General features: G+C 32.1%; 3 protein-coding genes across 3 annotated transcripts; 1 reads left to right on the top strand and 2 right to left on the bottom strand.

The window, feature by feature from the left end:
• Nucleotides 1-4,467: 4,467 nt before the first annotated feature.
• Nucleotides 4,468-8,491, bottom strand: LOC129874318 (chitin elicitor receptor kinase 1-like). Its single transcript, XM_055949579.1, has 12 exons — nucleotides 7,597-8,491; nucleotides 7,244-7,283; nucleotides 7,150-7,157; nucleotides 6,876-7,040; nucleotides 6,394-6,593; nucleotides 6,110-6,199; nucleotides 5,861-5,954; nucleotides 5,616-5,773; nucleotides 5,440-5,531; nucleotides 5,213-5,351; nucleotides 5,020-5,118; nucleotides 4,468-4,885 (listed from the first exon to the last, which is right to left on the bottom strand). Exons 1-12 carry the CDS (start codon nucleotides 8,219-8,221, stop codon nucleotides 4,721-4,723), a joined length of 1,875 nt encoding a protein of 624 aa, XP_055805554.1. The 5' UTR covers nucleotides 8,222-8,491; the 3' UTR covers nucleotides 4,468-4,720.
• A 1,545-nt stretch (nucleotides 8,492-10,036) lies between these two features.
• LOC129874319 (lysM domain receptor-like kinase 3) lies at nucleotides 10,037-14,277 on the bottom strand. Its single transcript, XM_055949580.1, has 12 exons — nucleotides 13,647-14,277; nucleotides 13,208-13,241; nucleotides 13,098-13,105; nucleotides 12,829-12,987; nucleotides 12,304-12,503; nucleotides 11,762-11,851; nucleotides 11,458-11,551; nucleotides 11,187-11,338; nucleotides 11,027-11,118; nucleotides 10,644-10,782; nucleotides 10,467-10,565; nucleotides 10,037-10,390 (listed from the first exon to the last, which is right to left on the bottom strand). The coding sequence occupies exons 1-12, from the start codon at nucleotides 14,260-14,262 to the stop codon at nucleotides 10,226-10,228; spliced, it is 1,848 nt and encodes a 615-aa protein (XP_055805555.1). The 5' UTR covers nucleotides 14,263-14,277; the 3' UTR covers nucleotides 10,037-10,225.
• A 2,759-nt stretch (nucleotides 14,278-17,036) lies between these two features.
• LOC129873752 (chaperonin-like RBCX protein 1, chloroplastic) lies at nucleotides 17,037-19,263 on the top strand. Its single transcript, XM_055948918.1, has 6 exons — nucleotides 17,037-17,306; nucleotides 17,586-17,677; nucleotides 18,043-18,160; nucleotides 18,414-18,430; nucleotides 18,520-18,582; nucleotides 18,980-19,263. The coding sequence occupies exons 1-6, from the start codon at nucleotides 17,156-17,158 to the stop codon at nucleotides 19,052-19,054; spliced, it is 516 nt and encodes a 171-aa protein (XP_055804893.1). The 5' UTR covers nucleotides 17,037-17,155; the 3' UTR covers nucleotides 19,055-19,263.
• The last annotated feature ends 2,949 nt before the right edge of the window (nucleotides 19,264-22,212 follow it).

Here is a 22,212-nt window from a genome sequence, read left to right as displayed (position 1 = left end):
TTAGAGCAAATGTAAATGAGAAAATTAGATAGTGGCATTAGGTATGACATATATCATTGACCTCAGTTGGGTGTTGGCTAGTTCTTTGTTTTCGTTTTCGTTTTCCTTTTTTTTTCTTTTTCCGTTTGTCTATAATTGTGGTCCTTGTAAACTAATTATAATAATAATATTAGTAAGAGCTGATTAAAATTGCTTAATGGTGACGACAAACATTTCATGAGACTAATGAATATTCAACGGGAAATTGGGGATTAAGCAACAAATATGAATGGTCAGCAAAATCATTATGGTCTTCAGTATCATGTTTCCACTGCTTTTCTCAAGTTTTGAATTATTATTATTGCTATTTGCATTTTATGAAGGAAAAAAAAACAATCAGAGAAAAAAATAAAACACACTTTAAATATTGGACAACTCCAACTTAATTATTATTATTATTATTACCTTTCTCATAAACAATGGAATTAATGAATCTTTTTAATTAGTAGTGTGTTGTTTTTAATTCATTATTGAAGAGACAGCTTGAAGGAGAAGAGAGGTTGATCTTTTAACTACTCTAAGCATCCAAAAAAGTAGTATTATTCAACTCCTCTTTTCCTTTTCCAATTCTTTCTTTTCAATCACATATTTGATTTGAATATGATAGATTCGTCCTCACATGTTCTGAAACACATTAATACATTTTTTGTTTCAAAAATATGTGTAAATGTTTATTAAAATTTTATTAATATATTGGAACGACACAACTTTTTAAAGTTGGATGCGGTGGTTGGTTGGCAAGTAAGAAATGGGAAATTAATTTGCGATTGTAGCCCTTGAAATATTTGCAAATCATTATTTTAATTTTCTAGTTGTGAATCCTAAAAATGTTTTAACAGCTAAATTATTATATCATTTATATGTCAAATTTATATTATTATTCCATATTTAAAGGTTAATATCTTTCTAAATCAATTTAAATATAACACATCTCCTTTGTAAAAGGACAAAAACATGTTTTTAATTAATTCAAAAATAAATATGCTTTTAAATTATCACAAAGATCAAAATCCGAATTTATCCCATCATCATAACTGAGAAATAAAAAATTGCAATTATTCCTTAGTTTATTGAAGAAATAATCTTACATGCTATAAATACAAAATTAAAAGGAGGCCCACGAGGAGTGGAGACAAAAAGGTGGAATTGATAGAATTAGTTGGGGTTATTAATATAGTTATAATTTAGCTAATTTATAATTCGTCATTAATATTTAGCGTTAATTATGGTTCAAGTTTATATTATTTGCATGTTTGTATAATTCAAAATTTGTATAATACAATTTGTATAACTTTTGTATAATGTAATTTTGTATAATATAATTTATATAACTGTTTAAAATTCAGATGTTTGTATTTGTATAAATTCATTATTTCGAGTTTATACGAAAATAACTAAATTATCTACAAATTATACAAATCCGCGAATTATATAAACGAGGTAGTTTAAACTATAGCTACAGTCCATAAATATGCAAATTATAGCTAAAAAATCTAATTAAATTTATTATAATGATTATTTGCGAAATCTTCACTAAAATAGATGGGACACTTCAGAATTTAGAATCACTATATAATATATGCAGAAAAAAACAACGAAAACTTGTATAGAGTATTTTTTTTTTATTGGCATTACAGATTTCCTTTCAGATTTTTTTAAGTAATTATTCGAAATTTTAAGCCAGTAGATCAGAATATGAGTATACATCTTACGTGTTGCTCAATCATCTCTTGATATATATATAGGGTGGATTCGGAATGGAGGAAAATATTTTCTATAATATTTTATGTTTGGTTGATGATTTTTTTTGAAATATAATTAGAAAAACAAGTTTTTTTGAAAATGAGAAAAACATTTTTTTCTTCTAAAAATAGGCAAAATAAATTTGACAAATGGTATTCTAGATTGTGATCTCTCTATTCTTTCACCATACCTCATATTCACCCCCAAACTCCACATTCTATAGTATTTGTTAATATTATTTATAATTTTTAGCATAACATCTTTTACTTACATATCAAATTTGAGAAAATAAATTTTTAAAAAATTCACATATTTTTCTAAAAAATATTTTTAAAAACTCAGAAGGATTAAAATTTAGGTCAGATTTTCTTTATGTATAACATGAAAATTGATTTTAGTTCACCTACTTCGTTAGACTTCTTCAATTATCTTAGCTCACCTCTCTTCTCTTTTTCCCTTTTTTATTTTTATTTTTTTTGCGGTTGGGGAGGTTTTATGGTAGGGACGATGGGAAATAAAAAAACCCAGCAATAATCGAATATTAATACTTTAAACATTGTCATTTTGATTTTCATTGGGATAGTGTAATTTATTCTTTTGGCAGTTTATGACTTTATGTTCAGCATGTCTGTATGTCCATTTAACACATCTTAAATAAAGTTCGTTAAGTGTTTCATTCATTATGTCACAATTTAAGTAAACCGACTATTGGTATGACATTTTAATATTAATAAAAATATGTAATATGTCATATTATGTATCATGTTATGTAAATTGGAGGACATTATTTTTTGCCTCTTTACTCTTATCAATGGTGGTAGAATGTGATCATTAATTGTTAGTAACTTTTGTAATTATCAATTCTTCATTTCACCATTATTCGACCTCTTTATTCTTGTAACTTATGTAACTTTTGGCCATTCATTTAGCCAATTTACTATCCATAATCTTCCTATTCATTGCGAGGAAGAATTCTTCACCTATAAATAGTGATGGATTTGTGTACAAGATACGAAGAAGAGAAAATAGTGTAAGAAAAGATGAGAAGTTTATAATGTTTATATTGAGGTTAATATAGTGAAAGAGAGAGTTGAGACAAAGAAATTATTCTAAGTCTTCAACTATATTCACGATACAAAAGAGAGTAATTATATGTTGAAGGAAGATATTCTTTTTGTGGAGCTTTGGACTCTTCAATTAATCTAGAGTTGCTTGAGTTACACAACTTTATTGGACTATTATATCTTGAAGGGGATAAATCAAGAATATTACTGATGAATCGGTGTATATTATGTCGTAGTTAAATACAGGCCACCAAGGTTTGAACTTTGGACGGCATAGTGCACAAGCACAGCGCTTCGCCAGTGACATGAAAAGTTGTTTGCGAATTAGGCGGTATCATTTATATAATTTGTACAAATATTCTATTTTTACACATTATACGTATACATATATTAATTAATTTTTTTTTGATAATGTTGATCCGCTCCTGTATATGAATATTTATTAGATTCAAGTCTATATGATTCAAAAGAATAATTTTAAAAGGGGTATATTTGTATAAATTTTTAAAATAGATATAAAATTTAAATGATTACCTAATAAAGAGATCTTTACATAAATTACTTTGTGCTCGGTCTTTTTTTGAATATTATGTGAACATAAAATACTTCGTGAATAGAATTGTCCTTCTAATAATCTGTTCAGTTTACTTGCCTATTACTTTATGAATACTGATACTGATTGTAGTAGTAGTAGTACGACTACTAATAATGGGAAAAACATTAGATCTAAAAATACCCTGTCTTACACAGTTTATTTGTCATCTTCCCTTTACAACTTGCAGCTTCCGGAGAACAATTATGTCCTTATCTTTGTTCATAAAATGACATGTAATAAGAGGAACAAAATATCTAACAACTACCCCCCAAACCCACACACACACAAAAGGAAAAAGAAAAAAAAACAAACTATGGACCCTTTGGACATAATTTCAATTGTATTTTAGAAAATTCATAATTTGTGAAAATTATTAAAACTTTCGTGACTTTTATATAATATTACTGAAAGAGTAAGTCAAATATTTTCTTTGTGCACTTTACTTGTTCACTTTGAATTCTGCACGGCTTTTAAGAAATAATACTCATATTAATTGATATATAATCTCAGATCTTGAGAAATGATTTGGAGAATAAGTAATTAATGCTAAGGATAAAATATGAAAAAATATATTCTTCTCTTGATATGATATGAAAGTGACAATGTATTTTCAGTATAATGGGCAAGTAAAAATAAACAGAGGGGAGCAGTTCATTAAGAAGATATCAGAAAATATCCTAAGACAGCGCACTAATAAATAACAAATCTCCATGTTTTTTTAAAAATTAATGTTTGCATTTACATGCTATTACAAACTTTCAAATATAAGTACATAACTTTACAAAGATACACTGGTCCAAAAAAATCAACCATAGTAGTAACTAGTTATTCTTTAATATAATCCTTTCACATGGTACATACATACTATTTGCGTCGAGCATGATTCTTTTATATTTCTTTTTGCAAAATTTAAAATAATGGGTTTTTGTTTGCAAAATATAAAGTTATGGGTTAAATTTTATATTTTTAAAAAAATTCTGAATTTCAAGTCTTACTTTTTGAAAAATTTAAAAATTAAAATTGAAGTTGAAGTTTTGTTCATATCCATAAACAAACGTTGATTTTAAATCAAAATTTGACTGAGCTCCAAATCATATGGCCAAACACCTACTAAAAGGAGAAATAGAGAGATATACATGGTTCCCTTCTATAAAATATAGCAAAAGTACCTATAGTGTATCATATGGTTGATGTAAACGAAGGTACAAGTGTTACTCATAAACTTCTGGTCCTAATTTCCTGATGGATAGTAACACAATATAACTCCAATTGGAATTTGTTACCTTCCTGACATGAGATGGGCAAGCCCCTGGTTCTCATAAAATGCACCAATGTTCCAATCTGCAGTTGAGGATAATATTGTCATTAAAGCTACTACTACTGATCTCATACTTGGCCTCAATTGTGGATTCTCATGTGTGCAAGCCTTGGCAAGAAGAGCCACCTGCCAAGTCAAATATTATCGTGCCTCAACGTTAATCAATTAAATCATTGAGTGCACGTAAATTCAAAACTAGTAGAGGTCAGCTATATGAGTCCCGTAACATTAATCCACTTGTAAATATATTATTTTCTTACATTCCAGACTGAATCCAGGGGATAATCATCACCAAGTTTTGGATCTACCAATTTGCATATCCCTTCTCTAGGATCAACCTCATTAAGCGCATCCTCAAACTGCAAAAAATGTTGCCAATTAACAGTTAAGTTTTAGACTTTTTTGGTGGTTTAGAGAGTTAAATTGGTGAGTGGAGAAATGATTCAAAGCTACCAATCCAGCAAGCCCTTTTGATTCAGTAGCAATTTCACTAGCCCTGATAATAGCTTGTTTAGCAGATATTAATTCATAAAGCACCACCCCAAATGCATATACATCAATTTTGATTGAAACATCACCAAACTGTCCATACCTGTACATAAGGCAAGTAGGAATTGATAATTTGATCTTGTTCAGAGATATGGAATAAGCACTAATACCATAGGGAAATAAATTCTTACTCTGGGGCCATGTAACCAAAAGTACCAACGAGACGAGTGTTCGTCGAACCACCTTCAGTTTTTATCAGTTTTGTGAGTCCAAAGTCAGCAACCTGCAAGGAAAAAGATAATTACCTTCAAATGAATTAGTACACATGGTTTTTGGTTTCATAGTTCTAGTATTGGAACTCTCATACCTTTGCACGGAAGTTTTTGTCGATCAAAATGTTGGCTGATTTAATGTCGCGATGGATGTAAACAGGAACAGTGTGTTCGTGGATGTACTCTAGGCCTCTAGCTGCATCCAGAGCAATTTTCACCCTGGTAGACCATGGCAATGGTGCCTTATCTGGAACTGAATAGTACAAGATGGATATGGAACTATCAGAGATTCGAAAATTATGTCAGCATGAAGTTTTCTTGTAATGAGAACTGAACTTACCTAAACCGCGCAAATGTTGGCTTAGGTTTCCATTTTCAATGTATTCATACACTAAGAACAAGGATCCTTCAATGCAATATCCTATCAAACGTACCTGAAAATTACATAACAAATAAGTTAAAAGATTGCCGAAGTTTGTAAGTTTAACAAACCATGACGAACATTTTTTACCATAGACTCAGAGCAGGTGCCAGAGAGGTTATAATTAAGGAAGAAAAGATAGTATATCAGTATGAGTAATGAATTTACCAAGTTCAAATGATGAACATGTGTCAAAACCTTCAATTCAGCAAGGAACTCTTTAGTTGCTTGCATATCCATCTTCTTGATAGCAGCTTTCTGCATTTTATTGAGACAAAGGAGATTAGTAGCATGAGTAATTTTTACTATGGAAAAGAAATGACTGCTGAGTCAAGACAAATATGTGAATGGTGCAACAGTGACATGATAAAGCAGCTAAAACTAAGTCGATGATCAATCAGAGTATCCGAATAATTGCTAAGCATTTAAATCTAACAAGAGTAACAACGAACCTTGCCTCTTAACTCTCCATAAAAAACAGATGCAAAACCACCTTGGCCAATCTTGTAGGCTGTGCTGAAGTTGTCACTGGCATTAGCAAGTTCATCATATGAAAATTCTACAGATTTATCCACAGCAATCCTTGGGACCACTGGAGAAGCGCCCTTTTTAAGAGTTCCCCCTTCTGAAGAATGTTCAAAATTTGCATGACCTGAGTCATTTAAAGAAATTAAAGGTTTATTCTAAGGATGAACCAAAACATTGCTTCCACAGAACAGTTGACATAATTTTATCATTAACCAGGATCAATTGCAGGAAGCTTATATTTCTTAACAAATGAAAAATGGAGTAATATCTTTAACAAGTCATTATGATGATGATTTCCTCATGCCTAAGGCAAGAGAAATGAGAAACAAGAAACAACAGGAATTCCCACCATAGAGTTTGACGGGTAATTAAGCATACAACAGTAGATTCAATACAATAAAATTACCAGGAACATGCTTATTACTACTGTGTTTGTGAGGTTCCAAGTGAAGAATTGAATCTTCCTCCGTTTTCCTGCCTCTATAAAAGATAAGATACAGGCAAGCCGCTAAAAGGGCTGGTACAAAAACTGCTGCAACCGATATGCCAGCTATTGCTCCCCCTGAGAATCCTGTCAATAACACTGTGTTAGTAGATTTCAATCACATTCAGAGCTGTTTTGATACCTCAGACTTGATAAGTTGAAAACGATGCCACTGTCGCAGTAAAATAAAGCCAACCTTTTGAGCTGTGAAAAGCAAGAAACCAATATATTAGCTACCAATGGTATAGCATTCAAGAAATGATCAGGAGCTCATTGGGCTTGGAGAATACCTTGTAGAAGTCCTTAATGGTGGATAAGTTCCATTTTGATCTGCAATACATTTCAGAAATAGAGATTTAAAAGAAAAAAACTATAACATCATCCAACAATTGGCATATAGTAACAGATATTCAAGTGACAATCCCAAGCTTTCTACTTATTTGTCATACATGTCAAATCATCCGAAAATTGGCTATGCTTGTAGTATGCAAAATTGTTCCTTCCCTTTATAATAGACAATGAACATGGTTCCCTTTTAATGCTTCTGCATAGCTTTCTGTAGAAACTCATCCAAATTCAACTGATTGTAACTAAAATATGTTAAGATTATGAGTATAGAAGCCTCGGTAAAGAGATAAATTACCTTTTCCAGGAATGAAAACCAGACCACTTCCCCTGCTGAAATTTGCTTCAGGATTATAGTCTTCCAACAATTTCTGTGGTAGATTAAAATCATTGGCTACTGTAACCAAAGTCTGGTCGGGGCGAAGAGGATAAGTTATAAATAGTCCATAATCTTTTGACACATGACTATTCCCACAAGAGCAGTTCACAGTAACGTTTACTATAGAATTTACAGGAACATTGTTAGGATCATAACTGTTAGACTCCTGCAACTTTTCAACTGTTGTAAGGTTCGAACAATAAAGACGAGCGATTCTTGGATAAGTAGTTCTAGTCTTGACCTGCACACCAAAGTGATGGCCCATGAATTTCCCATCAATACAGCTACATGAGAAGGGAACATTAACTCTGCTTTGGGTTTGAATAATATTTGGATTGGTTATCTGAGGATTATAACTAAGAATATTCTTGATGGTGGTTGAAAAAGTATTAGATATAAATGTGAGATTTGCACCATTCCATACATAAAATGATGCTAATGCATCACAATCATCACTACACTGGGATTTAGCCCCCACCCATAGAATGTTTAACACTAAAAGGCCTAAAACTAATTCAATCCTTCTATTTTCTTGAAAAAACATCTGATTTTCAACTCTGTACTTGTTGAGAAATGGTTTGAGATTTTTTGAACTCTTTTTAGAATCTTGAATGTAAGTTACTGGTGGGGAATTGCTGGTAAGGATGGGAAAGATGCCAATGGATGTATTATGGTTTGTGTGAGTTGACAATTGACAGCTTCAGTTTTCAACTTTTTCAACATGGCTTGTCCAAGAGACAAAATAGTTTCTTTGAATTTTGCATTACTTTAAGTGGGAGACAGAGAATGCTAGAGCAAGGAATTTCCTGGAAATGCAGAAAGAGATATTTTAGCAATATATTTTTGGGTTCCATTAGTTGGCCCTTGTAGTCAACACATCACTATGATTGGCTTATTTGACTCTTAATATGCACTTGGCTCTTAGCCATGGATGTTGAAACATGCCAAATCTTTTGGGCCCCCGCGATCTCCCTATCAAAGTCTTGGTTTGTGTTTAGGTAATTTTGGTAGGATTTAAGTTTATATTACTGAAAATATGAAGAATTTTTATACAATCAGTACATACTATTATAAAGACATAATGCTTCTTATAAAGACACTGTAAGTCAACTTAACTAGATGGCCAGTGCAAAAAAGCCATGCACTGCATGTCATGATGCCAATACACATATTCTAAACTTGTTTTAGTAACGTTCAATAACAATCAACGGTCAAACCTAAATTTGTTAGAATCAATTATATAATTTTTTACATTTCATCATGAATATTTTATTCATTTGACAATACACAAGAGCATGTCTGAGCTAAAAGGTAAGAAAAAGGGTTTAATTAAAGCTTTTTAGTTCCAAAATTATGCTTTGTCAGTAGAATAAAATATAATTTATTTTTGCATATATATATATATATAAAAAAACTATTCAATCCCCTTATTACCATAGGGCAGCTTCTAGCTTTTTTTTTTGCATTTTTTTTCAAATCCCTTTATTAAAACTTCTGAGTCCCACATTGGTGTTGAACACGTAGTTGAAAGTGCACATTCCAACCAATTATCTATTATAGTTTCATGATAATATATAGTGTGTATTATTTTTAAAGTTGGTCATCACCTAACGAATGACTTTGTCCTTTATCTTGACTAGCTAGGAACCAAACATAAACGCTCACATGGATGGAGTTAATTTTTGGTAACATTAATATAGTAAAAAGAGTTTTTAACATTTCATGCCATCAAAGTCAAGATTGCATCAAATATGGCATGCCAAGAGATAAAACAAAGAAGAAATTTTTTTGTTGAAGATTACACCTGGATCAAGTATAATCCTATGAAGCATTTACAAAATTAGGGCTAGGAACCATCATATTTTATTTGTTGCTTGCCAGAGGGGTATAATGACACAATCATTTGTGTTTGTTTGTTGTTTCTTCTACATCAAGTTAATAAAAAAGACAAATAATTTTGACCCCGGCGGGTTCAAAGGGAAGGAGAAACGTGCAATGGCAGATAACCTACTTATTTTACAAGTTACAACTGGAAATCTTGCAATAAATTATACACACAGAAAAAATGATAATTGAAATTCAGTCAAAGAATGGAAGTTAAATAATTGTATTGGCATAGAAAACCAGTAGGTGGCAATTATTTGGAATGATGTTGTTCAGACTTTAGATGTAGATGAGAGATATTGGCTTAGTTGGTGGTCCATCGGTAAATGATTCATTTTGGACTCAAATGCTAGAATAATTGCCCTATAAAGACTCGTATTCGCTAGGTCTCCAGAGGATATAATCAAGCAACCATCTATGAGTTGCGGATAGACAGGGGAGGTAATGGAAAAAAGGTTGTACACATGTGATCAAGTTCTAATTTCCAAACCTCCTCTGCTTGAAAAAACTTAAACCTTTACAAAACAAAGAAAAAGAATTACAGAAAGTACTAAAGATGAAAAGTTTTAAAAAAGAGTTAAAATACTCTTAAGAGTATATATATAAACAGATAATACTTCCAAGCACATGAGGTTGATGCTTGAATGAACAGAAGCTGCTACGGTTATCTTCCTGACATGAGATGGACAAGGCCTTGGTTTTCATATAAGGAGCCAATATCCCAATCCTCAGTTGAGGATGATAGAGTCATTAATGCTACAACAATGGACCTCATGCTAGGTCTCAACTGAGGATTTTCATGTGTGCAAGCCTTGGCAAGCTGAGCTACCTGCAAATGAAATAACCAGCTAATTTACATAAGCGAAAGACGTTCATTTTTTAACATGAGCACAGTGCCACTCTACCTTGCAGACTGAATCTAATGGATAGTCATCTCCGAGGTTGGGATCAATCACTTTGCATAACCCTTCTCTAGCACTCCTCTGGTGAAGAACATCCTCAAACTGCAAAATAAAACAGAATTCTCTTAGTAGTTTACAGGCTGAAATATTTAGGTAAAACAAGATGGTGACATAGAGTACCAAAGCAACAAGTCCCATTGATTCAGTTATAACTTCATTCGTCTTGACAATAGCTTCTTTAGCAGATATTAGCTCGTAAAGCACTACTCCAAAAGCGTAGACATCAACTTTAGGGGAAACATCACCATACTGCGCATACCTGTTTTGCAAGGCCCTTTAAAACAGGAACTACAGAATATAATAAAAAGGGAAGTCCAATGCACAAACAAATCAGAAAATTTCCTATCCAATGCACAAACAAATCAGAAAATTCCTATCGACAACTATGCTATCCAATAGATATTTTAGCAGATAGAAGCACTCCTGTTATCATGATAGCATATAGAATCTGGAAAACACAGTTATTTAATACCACCTAATGCCACCTAGAATCTGACGCTTACTCTGGAGGCATGTAACCAAAAGTACCCACAAGGCGTGTATGGAAAGAGGTACTTCCAACTTCAGTTAGCTTTGTAAGTCCAAAGTCTGCTACCTGCAAAAGATAAAGATATTATATGTCAAACATTTGATCTTTGGTTTAAAAACCACAATTTTCACAACCTTTGCACGAAAGTCTTTGTCAATCAAAATATTAGCAGATTTAATATCGCGGTGGATATATAAAGGAACAGTGTGCTCATGGATGTATTCGAGTCCTCTGGCTGCATCAAGAGCAATTTGCACCCTGGTAGACCACGACAATGGATTCCGGCCTGAAAGTCAAAGGTCGAGATGAATTTAGAAAAGGGAAAAAAAAATGCAGCACCGTGATTATAGACTTATAGTACATGGTTTGCACGGCATTTCACAAAAGTAGTAGAATTTCACTTACTTGATCCACGCAAGTGTTCACCAAGGTTTCCATTTTCAATGTATTCATAAACTAAGAATAAATACCCTTCAACACAATATCCAATCAAGCGTACCTGCAATGGATTTTATAAATAAAATGCCATCTCATGGTCTCACAATCAGAACAAGTATCTTTTGACCTTTAACATTGGAGGAGAAAGTTCTGTATTACTGACATTTCAATGGAATGACAAAGAGCTTAGCTTATTGCAAGAAGGCACATGCGAAATAAATGAAAATACAGGAAATGCTCATATTCTCATTCATTACAAGAACAATCTTACCAAGTTCAAGTGATGAACATGCGTTAAGACTTTCAACTCAGCAAAGAATTCTTTCGATGCTTGCATATCCATTTTCTTAATTGCTGCCCTCTGCATTCAAGTCAGAAGAAGGCCTAAGCTAAAGAACTAGGAAAAGGCGAAAGATACATCATCGTCTAATTTAAATGTGTTTTGTTCAGCTAAATCATTGAATAGCCTCATGTTTCATTCAGTGGCTAAACTAAGATTAGCAGCCTCCATGACCTATTTATATGCTGCTTTGGTTACTAAAACAACCATAATTAAAACTCATATAACCTTGCATATAAACCTCGGATGTTTTAGTAACCATAGATTTATCTTTTTCATTTAGAACTCAACACCTTTAAGCTACACTGTTTCATGCTCACTACTGATTAATAATAGTTGCTACGCTTTTCGCTGTTAGCCCTATACTGGTATCGTGAATGGAGAAGACATGGACAAATAAAAGTATTTACCAACCAGTAGTAGGATTATTTAAGTGTTTACTTCAAATACTATGATAAGAAATATCCACAAACCTCGCCTTTTAACATTCCATAAAAGACTAATCCAAAGCCACCTTGACCAATCTTATTTTCCATGCTGAAGTTATTTGTAGCCTTAGCGAGTTCCTCGTATGAAAATTCCACTGATTTATCCACTGTGATCCCCGTCGGCCTTGGTGAAATAACACCAAAAAAAGGACCTGATTCTGTAATTTTCTCCAAATTCGGAGGACCTGATGCATTAAGGATTTCATTAAACCATACTGAATACAGGGCTATGAAGACGGTCATTCATCAATTGTTATTATTATGATTTAATAGGTACATTCGGCTTAAGTATAAAACGCTTTCAGAAAAGTATGCAGGAGAATAATTAAGGCTTATTTACAGTGAACATGATGATTATTCATGGAACTAAACAAGAGGAACAAGAAACATGAAAAGGCAGAAACTCGCTGCATCACTAGTTAAGACAATTTTGTTGAAATCAATCTATTTCAAGAAGAAACTTTTATCTTTTCATCGGGGAAAGGATACAACACAAAATGAACTACTCACGGAAGTTCTCCTTGAAATGTTCATCAGATGACCCTTGGAGAAATGATTCCTCTTCTATTTGCTTGCTCCTATAAAATACGAAATAAAGGCAAACTGCAAAGAAGGTAGCCCCAACAATTACTGCCACTGTTATGCCAGCAATTGCTCCACGTGAAAGTCCTGGCGAATGACATCATTTAGTAAGCGATGGTAATACCATAACAATTGTCCTACTCCACGTTTGAACTTATTGAGTATATCGCATCAGAGCAGAAAGCAAAAGAGCCAACCTCTTGACCTGCAAAACAAAGCCAGATAGAATCATGTTGATTGTTGAGTAACTATCATAGACAGAAAAATACTGAGCAGAAATCAAAAGAATCTTAAGTTTTGACAATACCTTGTCTTAAATGGTGGAAAATTTCCCTGTGCATCTGCAATGACAATTTGAAAGAAAAAGGGGTAAGAAGAGAATATACTAAGTCAGCACTCTGCTCAGTGCTCGCGACCTCTACTCAGGTTCACTCATTTTCCAAAAAAAATATATGAAAATATTTTCCAAAAAAACCTTGTAATCTAAAACTACTTATTTCTTTATATCAAATATGGATCGGATTGGATTAGGTATTTTATCCGTTTTTATCTGACTCATTTTTAACTAGCACATATCCAACTCGACCCGTTGTTTGCCACCCTTCTGTATATTAAGACTTAAAAGAATTTCCTGAATTCCTGACTTCTAGTCTTCTGCTTGCGTTGGTCCAACTTGAAATACTAATAACGTTCAAGGTCTTGATTAGTTCCAACTCAAATGAACAACAAAAACACTAGTCACTAACCTCTTGCCGGCACAAACACTATTCCCGACCCGGAACCAAAATCCAAACCCGGATTGAACTTCTCCAGCAACTCAGCTGGCACTCCCGACCCCACGGCCACCGTGGACAAGTTCTCTCCCGGACGAATAGGATACGTGGCGAACAACCCATAATCGTCGGACACTTGTCCGTCGCCACACGAGCAATTCACTGTCACGTTGATCATTGCATAATCCGGTATGCTGGTCGGGTCATAATTGTTGACCCGTTTGAGCCAATACTCCGTTGTAAGGTTTGCAAAGGCCATAGTGGCAATTCTTTTGTACGTGTCACCAAACACAGTTTTGTACACAAAAGTATGTCCCAAAAAATCACCATTTAAGCAGTCACAAGAAAATGGGACATTAATCCTCGTGTCACTAGTGATACTATCTTGGTTTGTAATTTGAGGATTGTCTTTAAGAATAACTGGAATTGTTAGGTTGAATATGTGACTAATGTAAGTTAAATTAGCTCCTGGCCAAATATGGTACGAAGCTATAGCCATGTCACAACCATTTCCACATGACTTGCCTTCACCATTGAAAATTAAGAGAAAAAAACTAATAAGGTCTATGGTTTTTGCTCTGATATTCATTATTATGAGAGGATCAAAGGAGATACAAGAAAAGGGAGTAGTTATAGAATAATATGACAAATGATATAACAAAATGTTGCCGTCTTCAAATAAATATTATTATCTCGTTTTGTTCATTTGCCATTTTGCTTCATCTTAGTACTTGATGCTTATTCTAACAGGAGTTTAGAAGGTATAAAATATCCAATTGCAAACTCTCTGTCACCATATTCAATTTTGGATTCTTGGAATGTGAAAATATGAGTCCGGACAGGCAGGGGCGAATTTACTGGCAAAAAATGGGGCACGTGACATCGTGGTCTCTCCATAAAACTAGATATTTTATATATATTTTTTTTAAAATTAATACGATAATATTATCTATTAACACTCATGGTACAAGAAGACTAAATAGTGCAATGTTGAGTTATTTCCGTAGAAGACTAGGATCAATTCCTACTAAATATATTTTTTGCTCTGATTTTTTCAGTGGTACATCCCTATTCTAAAAAAATTAGATTCGTCGTGAGGTATGTGTGAATTTGTATTGCTGGTGCGGTCAAGCAGACAATGAAAATGACCCCTCTTTCTTTCTTTCTAATTTTTTCTTCTTCTTTTTATGTTTGTCCATTCACATATAAGCATACTGCATATTAGGGGTGTACATGGACCGAGTTGGTTTGGATTTTTTACAAACCAAACCAAACCATTTGTGTCGGGTTATTAAATCTATAAACCAAACCAAACCAATAAAAGTCAGGTTTTTTTATATCAATTTTTTTCGGGTTTTTCGGGTTTTTTCGGGTTTCTCGGGTTTTTTCGAATTTTTCGGATTTTTCATAGTATCTACTAAAAAGCACAGAGCAGTGCTTCTTAAAAAGAGTTCTAGTACAAAATATCAATATATAAGATAGACGCAGAACACTGTTTGAAGTTTTAACTTTATAATATAACTTTATAAGATGGACTATTTTTGTATATTATTTAGATGGGTTTCTCAAGTCCAAATCTAAATGTAAGAAAGAAAACAAAAATTATGAAAAAAATTTAAAAAATATTTATAAATTACATTTTAATAAATATTTTTATGTATAACATAATTTAAAATTAGTATATCTATAATCGGGTCGGTTTGGGTTCGGTTTGACTTTTTTTAGTTAAAACCAAACCAACCCTATAATGGTCGGGGTTTTTTTTTCAAACACCAAACCAAGTCAAACCAAACCACTAGTCAGATTTTTTTTCCGGTTTGGTTCGGTTTGTCGGTTTGGTGCGGTTTATCGGTTTGCCCTGTACAGCCCTACTGCATATACATGAGTACTGGTGTAGTAGATTTTGAAATACATGTTTAACTCTATTAATACTTATTTTTTGCATATTAGTTTAATTCCGAAACAGTGGATTTGACCGAACTCGTTAACTCATTAGCAAATCCACCACCATATAGTCTTGTTTAAAGGCAATTCAATGATTCTAGACCAAATTCAATAAATGGAGTTTGATAATAACATCATGAAATTGAACCCATATGGCAGAAAGCAGTAGCGGCGGATACGTCGGGCTTCATAAAGAGAAGTATTTTATTACGAGAAAAATTTAATTAAACTCTTTGGGGGCATGCAAGTTGTAACCCTGGACCAACAATCTCATTCGATTGGGTAACAAGTTATTCTGGGATTAACTATTTTGTGATTAGTTATCTCAGGATCAAGAATCACTAATCACATGATAAGTTATCCGATAATTTTATCTCAACCAGTGTTTTAAAATGCGGGGGCATAAGGCGAGGTGTTTTATGCAACACGGGACAAGGCGTAAGCCTCGAGACACGGGGCGTAAATTCCATGGATCTACGGGGTGTAAATCTCATGTATATTCAATTTTATAATTTTATTACTTAGAAAATAAGCAAAAGTAAAACTTTCAATGATTTTACATGTAAGTTTTAATAAATAACGACTAATATAAAAAAAATACACAATTATTATTTGAGAACGGTATTCATATTTAATAATATAGAAAAAAAGTATTATAATTACTATTTGAGAAAGGTAAAAACTAACAACACAAAAAAAAATGATAATAGCCAAAATAATCTTTAAGATAAAATTATCATTCATCTTCATTTTTACTAGTTTTTCTCACCCTCAATTATTATTTGCACTGATTATTATTTATATATTTTAAAGAAAGATAAAAAGTGTAAGAGTAATGATAAAAAATAAATAAAGTTGTTTCAGGAACATAGTGTTATGAAAGATCTATCCTATCAATTTCAGACACGATTATTAAAAAATTATTTATAGCATTGTTATTTTGTATACGAGTTTATTTATACATTTTAGAATAAATCACTACAACCTGAAAAAATATGATAACATAAAATATAAATATCATTACACCAATAATTATTAAAAAAATGATTTAAAGCAAAAATGGATTAAAAGCAAAAACAAAAATTATGTTTTTATGCCCGGGGCTTACACCCCAAATTCTAGGACTTACGCCCTATGAATCTACGTCTTCAATTTGCGCCCCAAAAACACGCCCCGCCTCAAGGCTCGCCCAAGACTCGCCCCGAAAATGTTTTTTAAAACACTGATCTCAACTAAACATGGAAAAACTCATTCTAAAATTAATTCTGAATTAATTATTTCTGATCTCTCCCACCAAACGAGCCCTAATTAATATGAGAAGAATATGGATTGTGCATTGGATAGAATGGGATCCACAATTCATCTTTGCATGAGAAGGAGATATTTATGCAAAGGATCAGAGATATTTCTTTTTATTTTTTCCTTATTCATTTTTTCTAGGATTTTCTTCATCAGGACCACTGGCTAGAGAAAATCAACATGATTTTAATACTCTCTGCTTAGTTACCAAACAAAACAATCTAGCACAAGAGGTATCAATGGAGTACTCCAGTACAGCAATTGTATTTTCCCAGCTCTCCTTATTCCCTTCAACACTTCAAACAGAAAACAAAGCTTATCTATTCAAACCATGGAAACAGAGAACTTGTCAATCTACTCGTTTCCAGTGTCACAAGATGTATGTCCCTGGTATGTAATCACTATTACCTTTTCTTCTCCTACAATTTTCAGATTTAAGCTTTTCTTTTTCCCATTCATCCGTGTTTGGGTTAACTTATTAACACAGTAGACGAATTCAGGATTTAAACTCTATCAATTCAATATTCTTAGCATCGAATTAATTGTATTTTTAAAATTATGGGCTCATATATACTTTTAATTGTAATTTTAATGGACTCTTACACATATGTACTGTATCCTCCTTTACTTTTATCTTTAGTACATAACATCTATGTTTGACTAATGCAGGATTTGGGAAATCACCAGAATCCACAGCAGCCCAACATCTACACCACTTTTTCAATTTTATTGCTGTTAAAATTGTTGCTGCACAGCTTGAGGTTCATTGTCTCCTACTTAATTAGCAAATAGTTACAGAACAAAGTATCTCATTAACTTGTCTCTGTATCCCTAAAAGACAGATAAAAAGGATATAGACCAAATATGAAGTATACTTTTTAAAGTTAAAATTTCATGGATAGGCAATGTAAATATTGAAATTTTCTTTATCAAATCACCTAAAGGATAACGATAGATAACTGTCATAAAAAGTGAGATTAGTAACCAGAAAAATAAGTCAAGTTACCTGTTAAAGGGGTTTAAATGCACTAATAGTTTTAAAAAAAAAACTATTTGCATTGATCGACAGGTATATAGTTGTTAAATCTTGTTAAAATTAGTTATTAACCATAATTTCACATAGCAGAGCTACAATCCTGAGGCGTACGAGGAGCTGAGGGAGTTTCTGGATAAGCATTCATTGAGTGATGGGGATAAGTTTTGCGCGGATTTGATGAGGGAATCCCCAAGACATAAAAATCTAGGTACATCAACAATTTTCCAATTTTACTTGCAAGTATTTAAGATTTCTGGTTATGTAATTCAAGAATTGTACATGTACTCTATCAACTTTAGCACATCTCTGAAATCACGTTAAAATGTGTAAGCATCGTTTAAAAGAGTAAGTTGTTAGATATGGTACACTTCTGTTTACTTAAATTATATCTTTAACAAAGTGACTATTTCTGATAATGTTTGCTCGAATCTGTGGGAAAATTCATTGGCTTCTTCGTCCAGCTTTGCGCATTTTAGAGGTTGGCTTACTCTCTAGCTTTTTCTCTTTTCCCATATTCATGATATCAATTTATGATAATCAAACTGAATTAGTTATATTTTAATAAAGGTTCGATCAACATACTGTAAGGACGACTTTGAGTGGGATAATTTGAAGCGCCTAGCATCAAAGGTAAATTAAAAGATCATGGATTTATCTTATATCTGATCCACACTAAAAAAGGGCAGCCCGGTGCACTAAAGCTCCCGCTATGCGCGGGGTCCGGGGAAGGGCCTGACCACAAGGGTCTATTGTACGCAGCCTTGCCTTGCATTTCTGCCAGAGGCTGTTTCCAAGGCTTGAACCCGTGACCTCCTGGTCACATGGCAGCAACTTTACCAGTTACTCCAAGGCTCCCCTTCTATATCTGATCCACACTAACAAACTAAATGTTATTTTTCATAATCAGTGCAATTTAATCTGTTGCATGTACCATTACTTGTCTATCTTTCAAGTTGCTAAGTACATTGATATCGGTTATCTTTTTCATTCTTACTTAGCTTGTAGCTACTACCTTTGGATTTTGCAGATGGTGGATGATTCTAATAAAAAACTTATGACGGATTATATCGTGGATACTAGCTGCATTGCAGATGGAAAATAGATATGCAACTAGACAAACTCCTTAAAATTCTTGATCACGGTGTATTTTAAAAGACACATTTCTAAGGTTTAACATTACCTCAAAATGAGGTGAACCAAAACCAGAATAATCTGCTTGATGAGGGACGTGTTATATACTCTAGTATTGTAAATTTTAATCAAACTAATAAATTTGTTATAGCTTACATTAATCTAATAGTACTTGGTCAATATGTGTTGTTTTTCCATTTAGCTGCAAAATTCAGCCAAGCATAAGCAAATATGAATTATGTGTAATCTTAGCTTCTCTATGTGTTCAATTATATATCTACCTGTGGATGCGAAAGAGAAGGTGTATACTGTTTATCAATAGGATTTGGAGATGTACAAAACTATACATATATTAACTTATCGTACATATCTTCTGATATATTTTTGTTATGAAGCTAATTGGACTAATTTCCTACGGATATGACTAAGCATAACTAGGGATAGCAAATGGGCAGATTGGTCGAAATGAGTTAAATGAAAATGAATAAAATATTTGACCCTATTCGTATTTGACATGGATAAAACTGGATAATATGGATACTTCATATTATGTAAAGAAATAAGTAATTCAGATTACAAGACATTTTTTCTTGTTCTTTTTCTCCTTTTAGAGTGTGTTTGGCATAAAAAAAAAAAATCATGTGTGGTCTTGAGTGATGGTCAGGAGGTCAAATCCGGGTCTTGAATTAGGGCCGAAAGTCAGGTCAAGGTCGAGTTGGAGTCGAATTTCGGGTGGTGACGTTTAAGAAAAATTTTGAAATTTTTTTTCAATGATTTAAGGAAACTTTTGAAAAGTATTTTTCTGATTTAAGAATTTTTTTTCCCCTTACTTTTATGTATGGAAGTCATTTTTGTTAAATTATGAGAAAATGAGTTCATTTAAAAAATATTTTTTTAAATATTTAAGTCAATTAAATATGAAAAAATTGAACAATATTTTTAAAATATTTTTCTTCATATCAAACACACCCTAAACATACTTTAAGGGTGTGCAATTGGTGAATACTAATGGATTGTCCATATTTTATGATTAATAATATGAATTGACCCATATTTGATCTATTTTTAAATGATTGGATAACCTACTCATTTAAAATGGGCTAATCAATCGGATAACTATAATTTTTACCCACCCTGCACAACTACCATTTTGTCCAACCTGAAACATATTTTGATACTTCTAAAATCTCTGTCATTGAACTTCACAAAACTTAAAGAATATTTAAAGAAAAAAATGAAAGGAGATGAAATTTACTTGAAATACAAAAAAACTAATAATCGAAAGTTTATAAATATAGGGGAAAAAAGAATTATCCAAAAAGTAAAAAACTGATAAAGGAAAAATTTATTATTCTAACTATGGTTAGAACTTTGATTTGATTAATTAAATCTCAACCATTATTTTTTAACCATAACACATGTGTTTCATCCGAGCAAAAACTTGAAAAAAATGAAGAGTTTTAGTGTAGTATTTCCAAAAGATATAAAACCTTTAACTTTGAATAATAATATTATTGCTTATAAAAATTAACTCTGGTTTATAAGAGGTTAGTTAATTATTTGCAATACACTATTATGGATGTTGTTATAAAAACTTTATATATTAATATGAAAATTTTGAGTTGTTTAATGTAAAATTCTAAGATATCTATGATAAAAAGTAGATAATTTTTCTTTCTTTCGTTTTTTATATAAATTGTACCCTTTTTACGGCCTTCACTATTGAATATTGTTTTTAGTGGAAATAATAATAATGAGTTTGTGGATCTTGATATATGTAGAGGGAGAATTAACATTTTTATATGTTATACTTGGTCTGTCCCAATTTGTTTTGCTTTTTAAAATGGGAAAATTTCACAAATAACTATTATAATAAATTTAATTAGGCTTGTTAGTTATAGTTTACAAATGAGTTGTAGCTATAGTTTAAACTGTCTCATTTGTATAATTCGCGGATAATTAAGTTATTTTTGTATAAACTTGAAATAACTAATTTGTACAAACACAAATATCTGAACTTTAAGCAATTATACAAATTATATTATACAAAAGTTATACAAATTTTAAATTATGCAAACTCAAGCTGTAATTAACGTTACATGTTAATGGCGAATTGTAAATTAGATAAATTATAGCGTTGTTAACTAATTATTCGCATAACTTTTCTTTTAAAATTCAAATTATGTGAATTTTGACTTGTTCATTAAAGCTTGGACCTAGCAGTTCAACATGTTCTATAGAAAAGTTTAAGGAAATATTACTTATTTACACACTTTATATTATCATATTTATTATTATTTTCTATCATTTGTAAAAATCTCAAAAAATCCTCTTTTTTTAAATCTCTCTCCATATCACAGATACATCATATTTCACTTCTCTCAATTATCCTAAATTCACGCCTATTTTCAAGCTACAACTACTGCAGTTTTTTTTTTAATTTTCAGTCCAAGCATTACTCAATTTCAAGCTTCTAAGTAAGGTAATTCAAGTTATTCCTTCTCTGCCATCTCACTTCAATCTCACCTCCTTCGATTTTCATTGATTTCTTCTGTAATTTTTTGTTGTTTTTAATCTTGTTGTTCATTGATACATATGGAATCCGCTCCATCTTTTAGTATTGGTCTCACACAGTTGAATCAAAATTAAGAAATTTTTATTTCACCGAGTTCTGATTCATCTTACGAAGGTTACTATGAGGTTAGATCCAAACATCGTAATGATCCAGTAGTTATGGATAAGTTACGTGTGAAATTGAAGTCGAAATCTCCAGTCCAACATGCACCCACAGAAGCAGACAAAAAGATTGAAGGGGTTACAACACGCCTTAATCTTTCAAAGGTAAGAGTTCATCTAAGCTGTGTTCTATTTTTTTTATTTTTAAATCTCAATTTTTCTGATACATTTCAATGTACCTTTCTTATGTTCGTATTTTGATACTTAAGCTTTTGAGTTGGTTTTTGTTATTATTTTTCAGATACATCAAGTACTAATCGAGATACATAAGGCATTTCTGATTTTGCATTGTTTATGATACATTAATTTTTGCTTTTTCTATTCTTTTTGATATATAAAGGCAAAACATAGTGTCTCATATCAATATACATAAGCTCTATATGTATAATGATT

Source organism: Solanum dulcamara, chromosome 11, assembly GCF_947179165.1.
Source record: "Solanum dulcamara chromosome 11, daSolDulc1.2, whole genome shotgun sequence".
Classification (NCBI taxonomy): Eukaryota; Viridiplantae; Streptophyta; class Magnoliopsida; order Solanales; family Solanaceae; genus Solanum; species Solanum dulcamara.
This window is presented reverse-complemented; position numbering and strand designations above follow the sequence as displayed.

Bases quoted from the DNA above. Each gene is read 5' to 3' on its own strand.
- LOC129874318 (XM_055949579.1), bottom strand. From the start codon at position 8,221: ATGTTTTTTCAAGAAAATAGAAGGATTGAATTAGTTTTAGGCCTTTTA. The intron at 6,200-6,393 runs GTTCGTTGTTAC...AATAAAATGCAG, and splicing joins ATGGAGAGTTAAGAGGCAAG to AAAGCTGCTATCAAGAAGAT. The intron at 5,352-5,439 runs GTAAGAATTTAT...CCTTATGTACAG, and splicing joins TTTGGTTACATGGCCCCAGA to GTATGGACAGTTTGGTGATG.
- LOC129874319 (XM_055949580.1), bottom strand. From the start codon at position 14,262: ATGAATATCAGAGCAAAAACCATAGACCTTATTAGTTTTTTTCTCTTA. The intron at 11,119-11,186 runs GTTGTGAAAATT...TATCTTTTGCAG, and splicing joins ACAAAGACTTTCGTGCAAAG to GTAGCAGACTTTGGACTTAC. The intron at 10,391-10,466 runs GTAGAGTGGCAC...TTTCATTTGCAG, and splicing joins CATTAGATTCAGTCTGCAAG to GTAGCTCAGCTTGCCAAGGC.
- LOC129873752 (XM_055948918.1), top strand. From the start codon at position 17,156: ATGGAGTACTCCAGTACAGCAATTGTATTTTCCCAGCTCTCCTTATTC. The intron at 17,307-17,585 runs GTATGTAATCAC...TGACTAATGCAG, and splicing joins TCACAAGATGTATGTCCCTG to GATTTGGGAAATCACCAGAA. The intron at 17,678-18,042 runs GTTCATTGTCTC...TTCACATAGCAG, and splicing joins TTGTTGCTGCACAGCTTGAG to AGCTACAATCCTGAGGCGTA.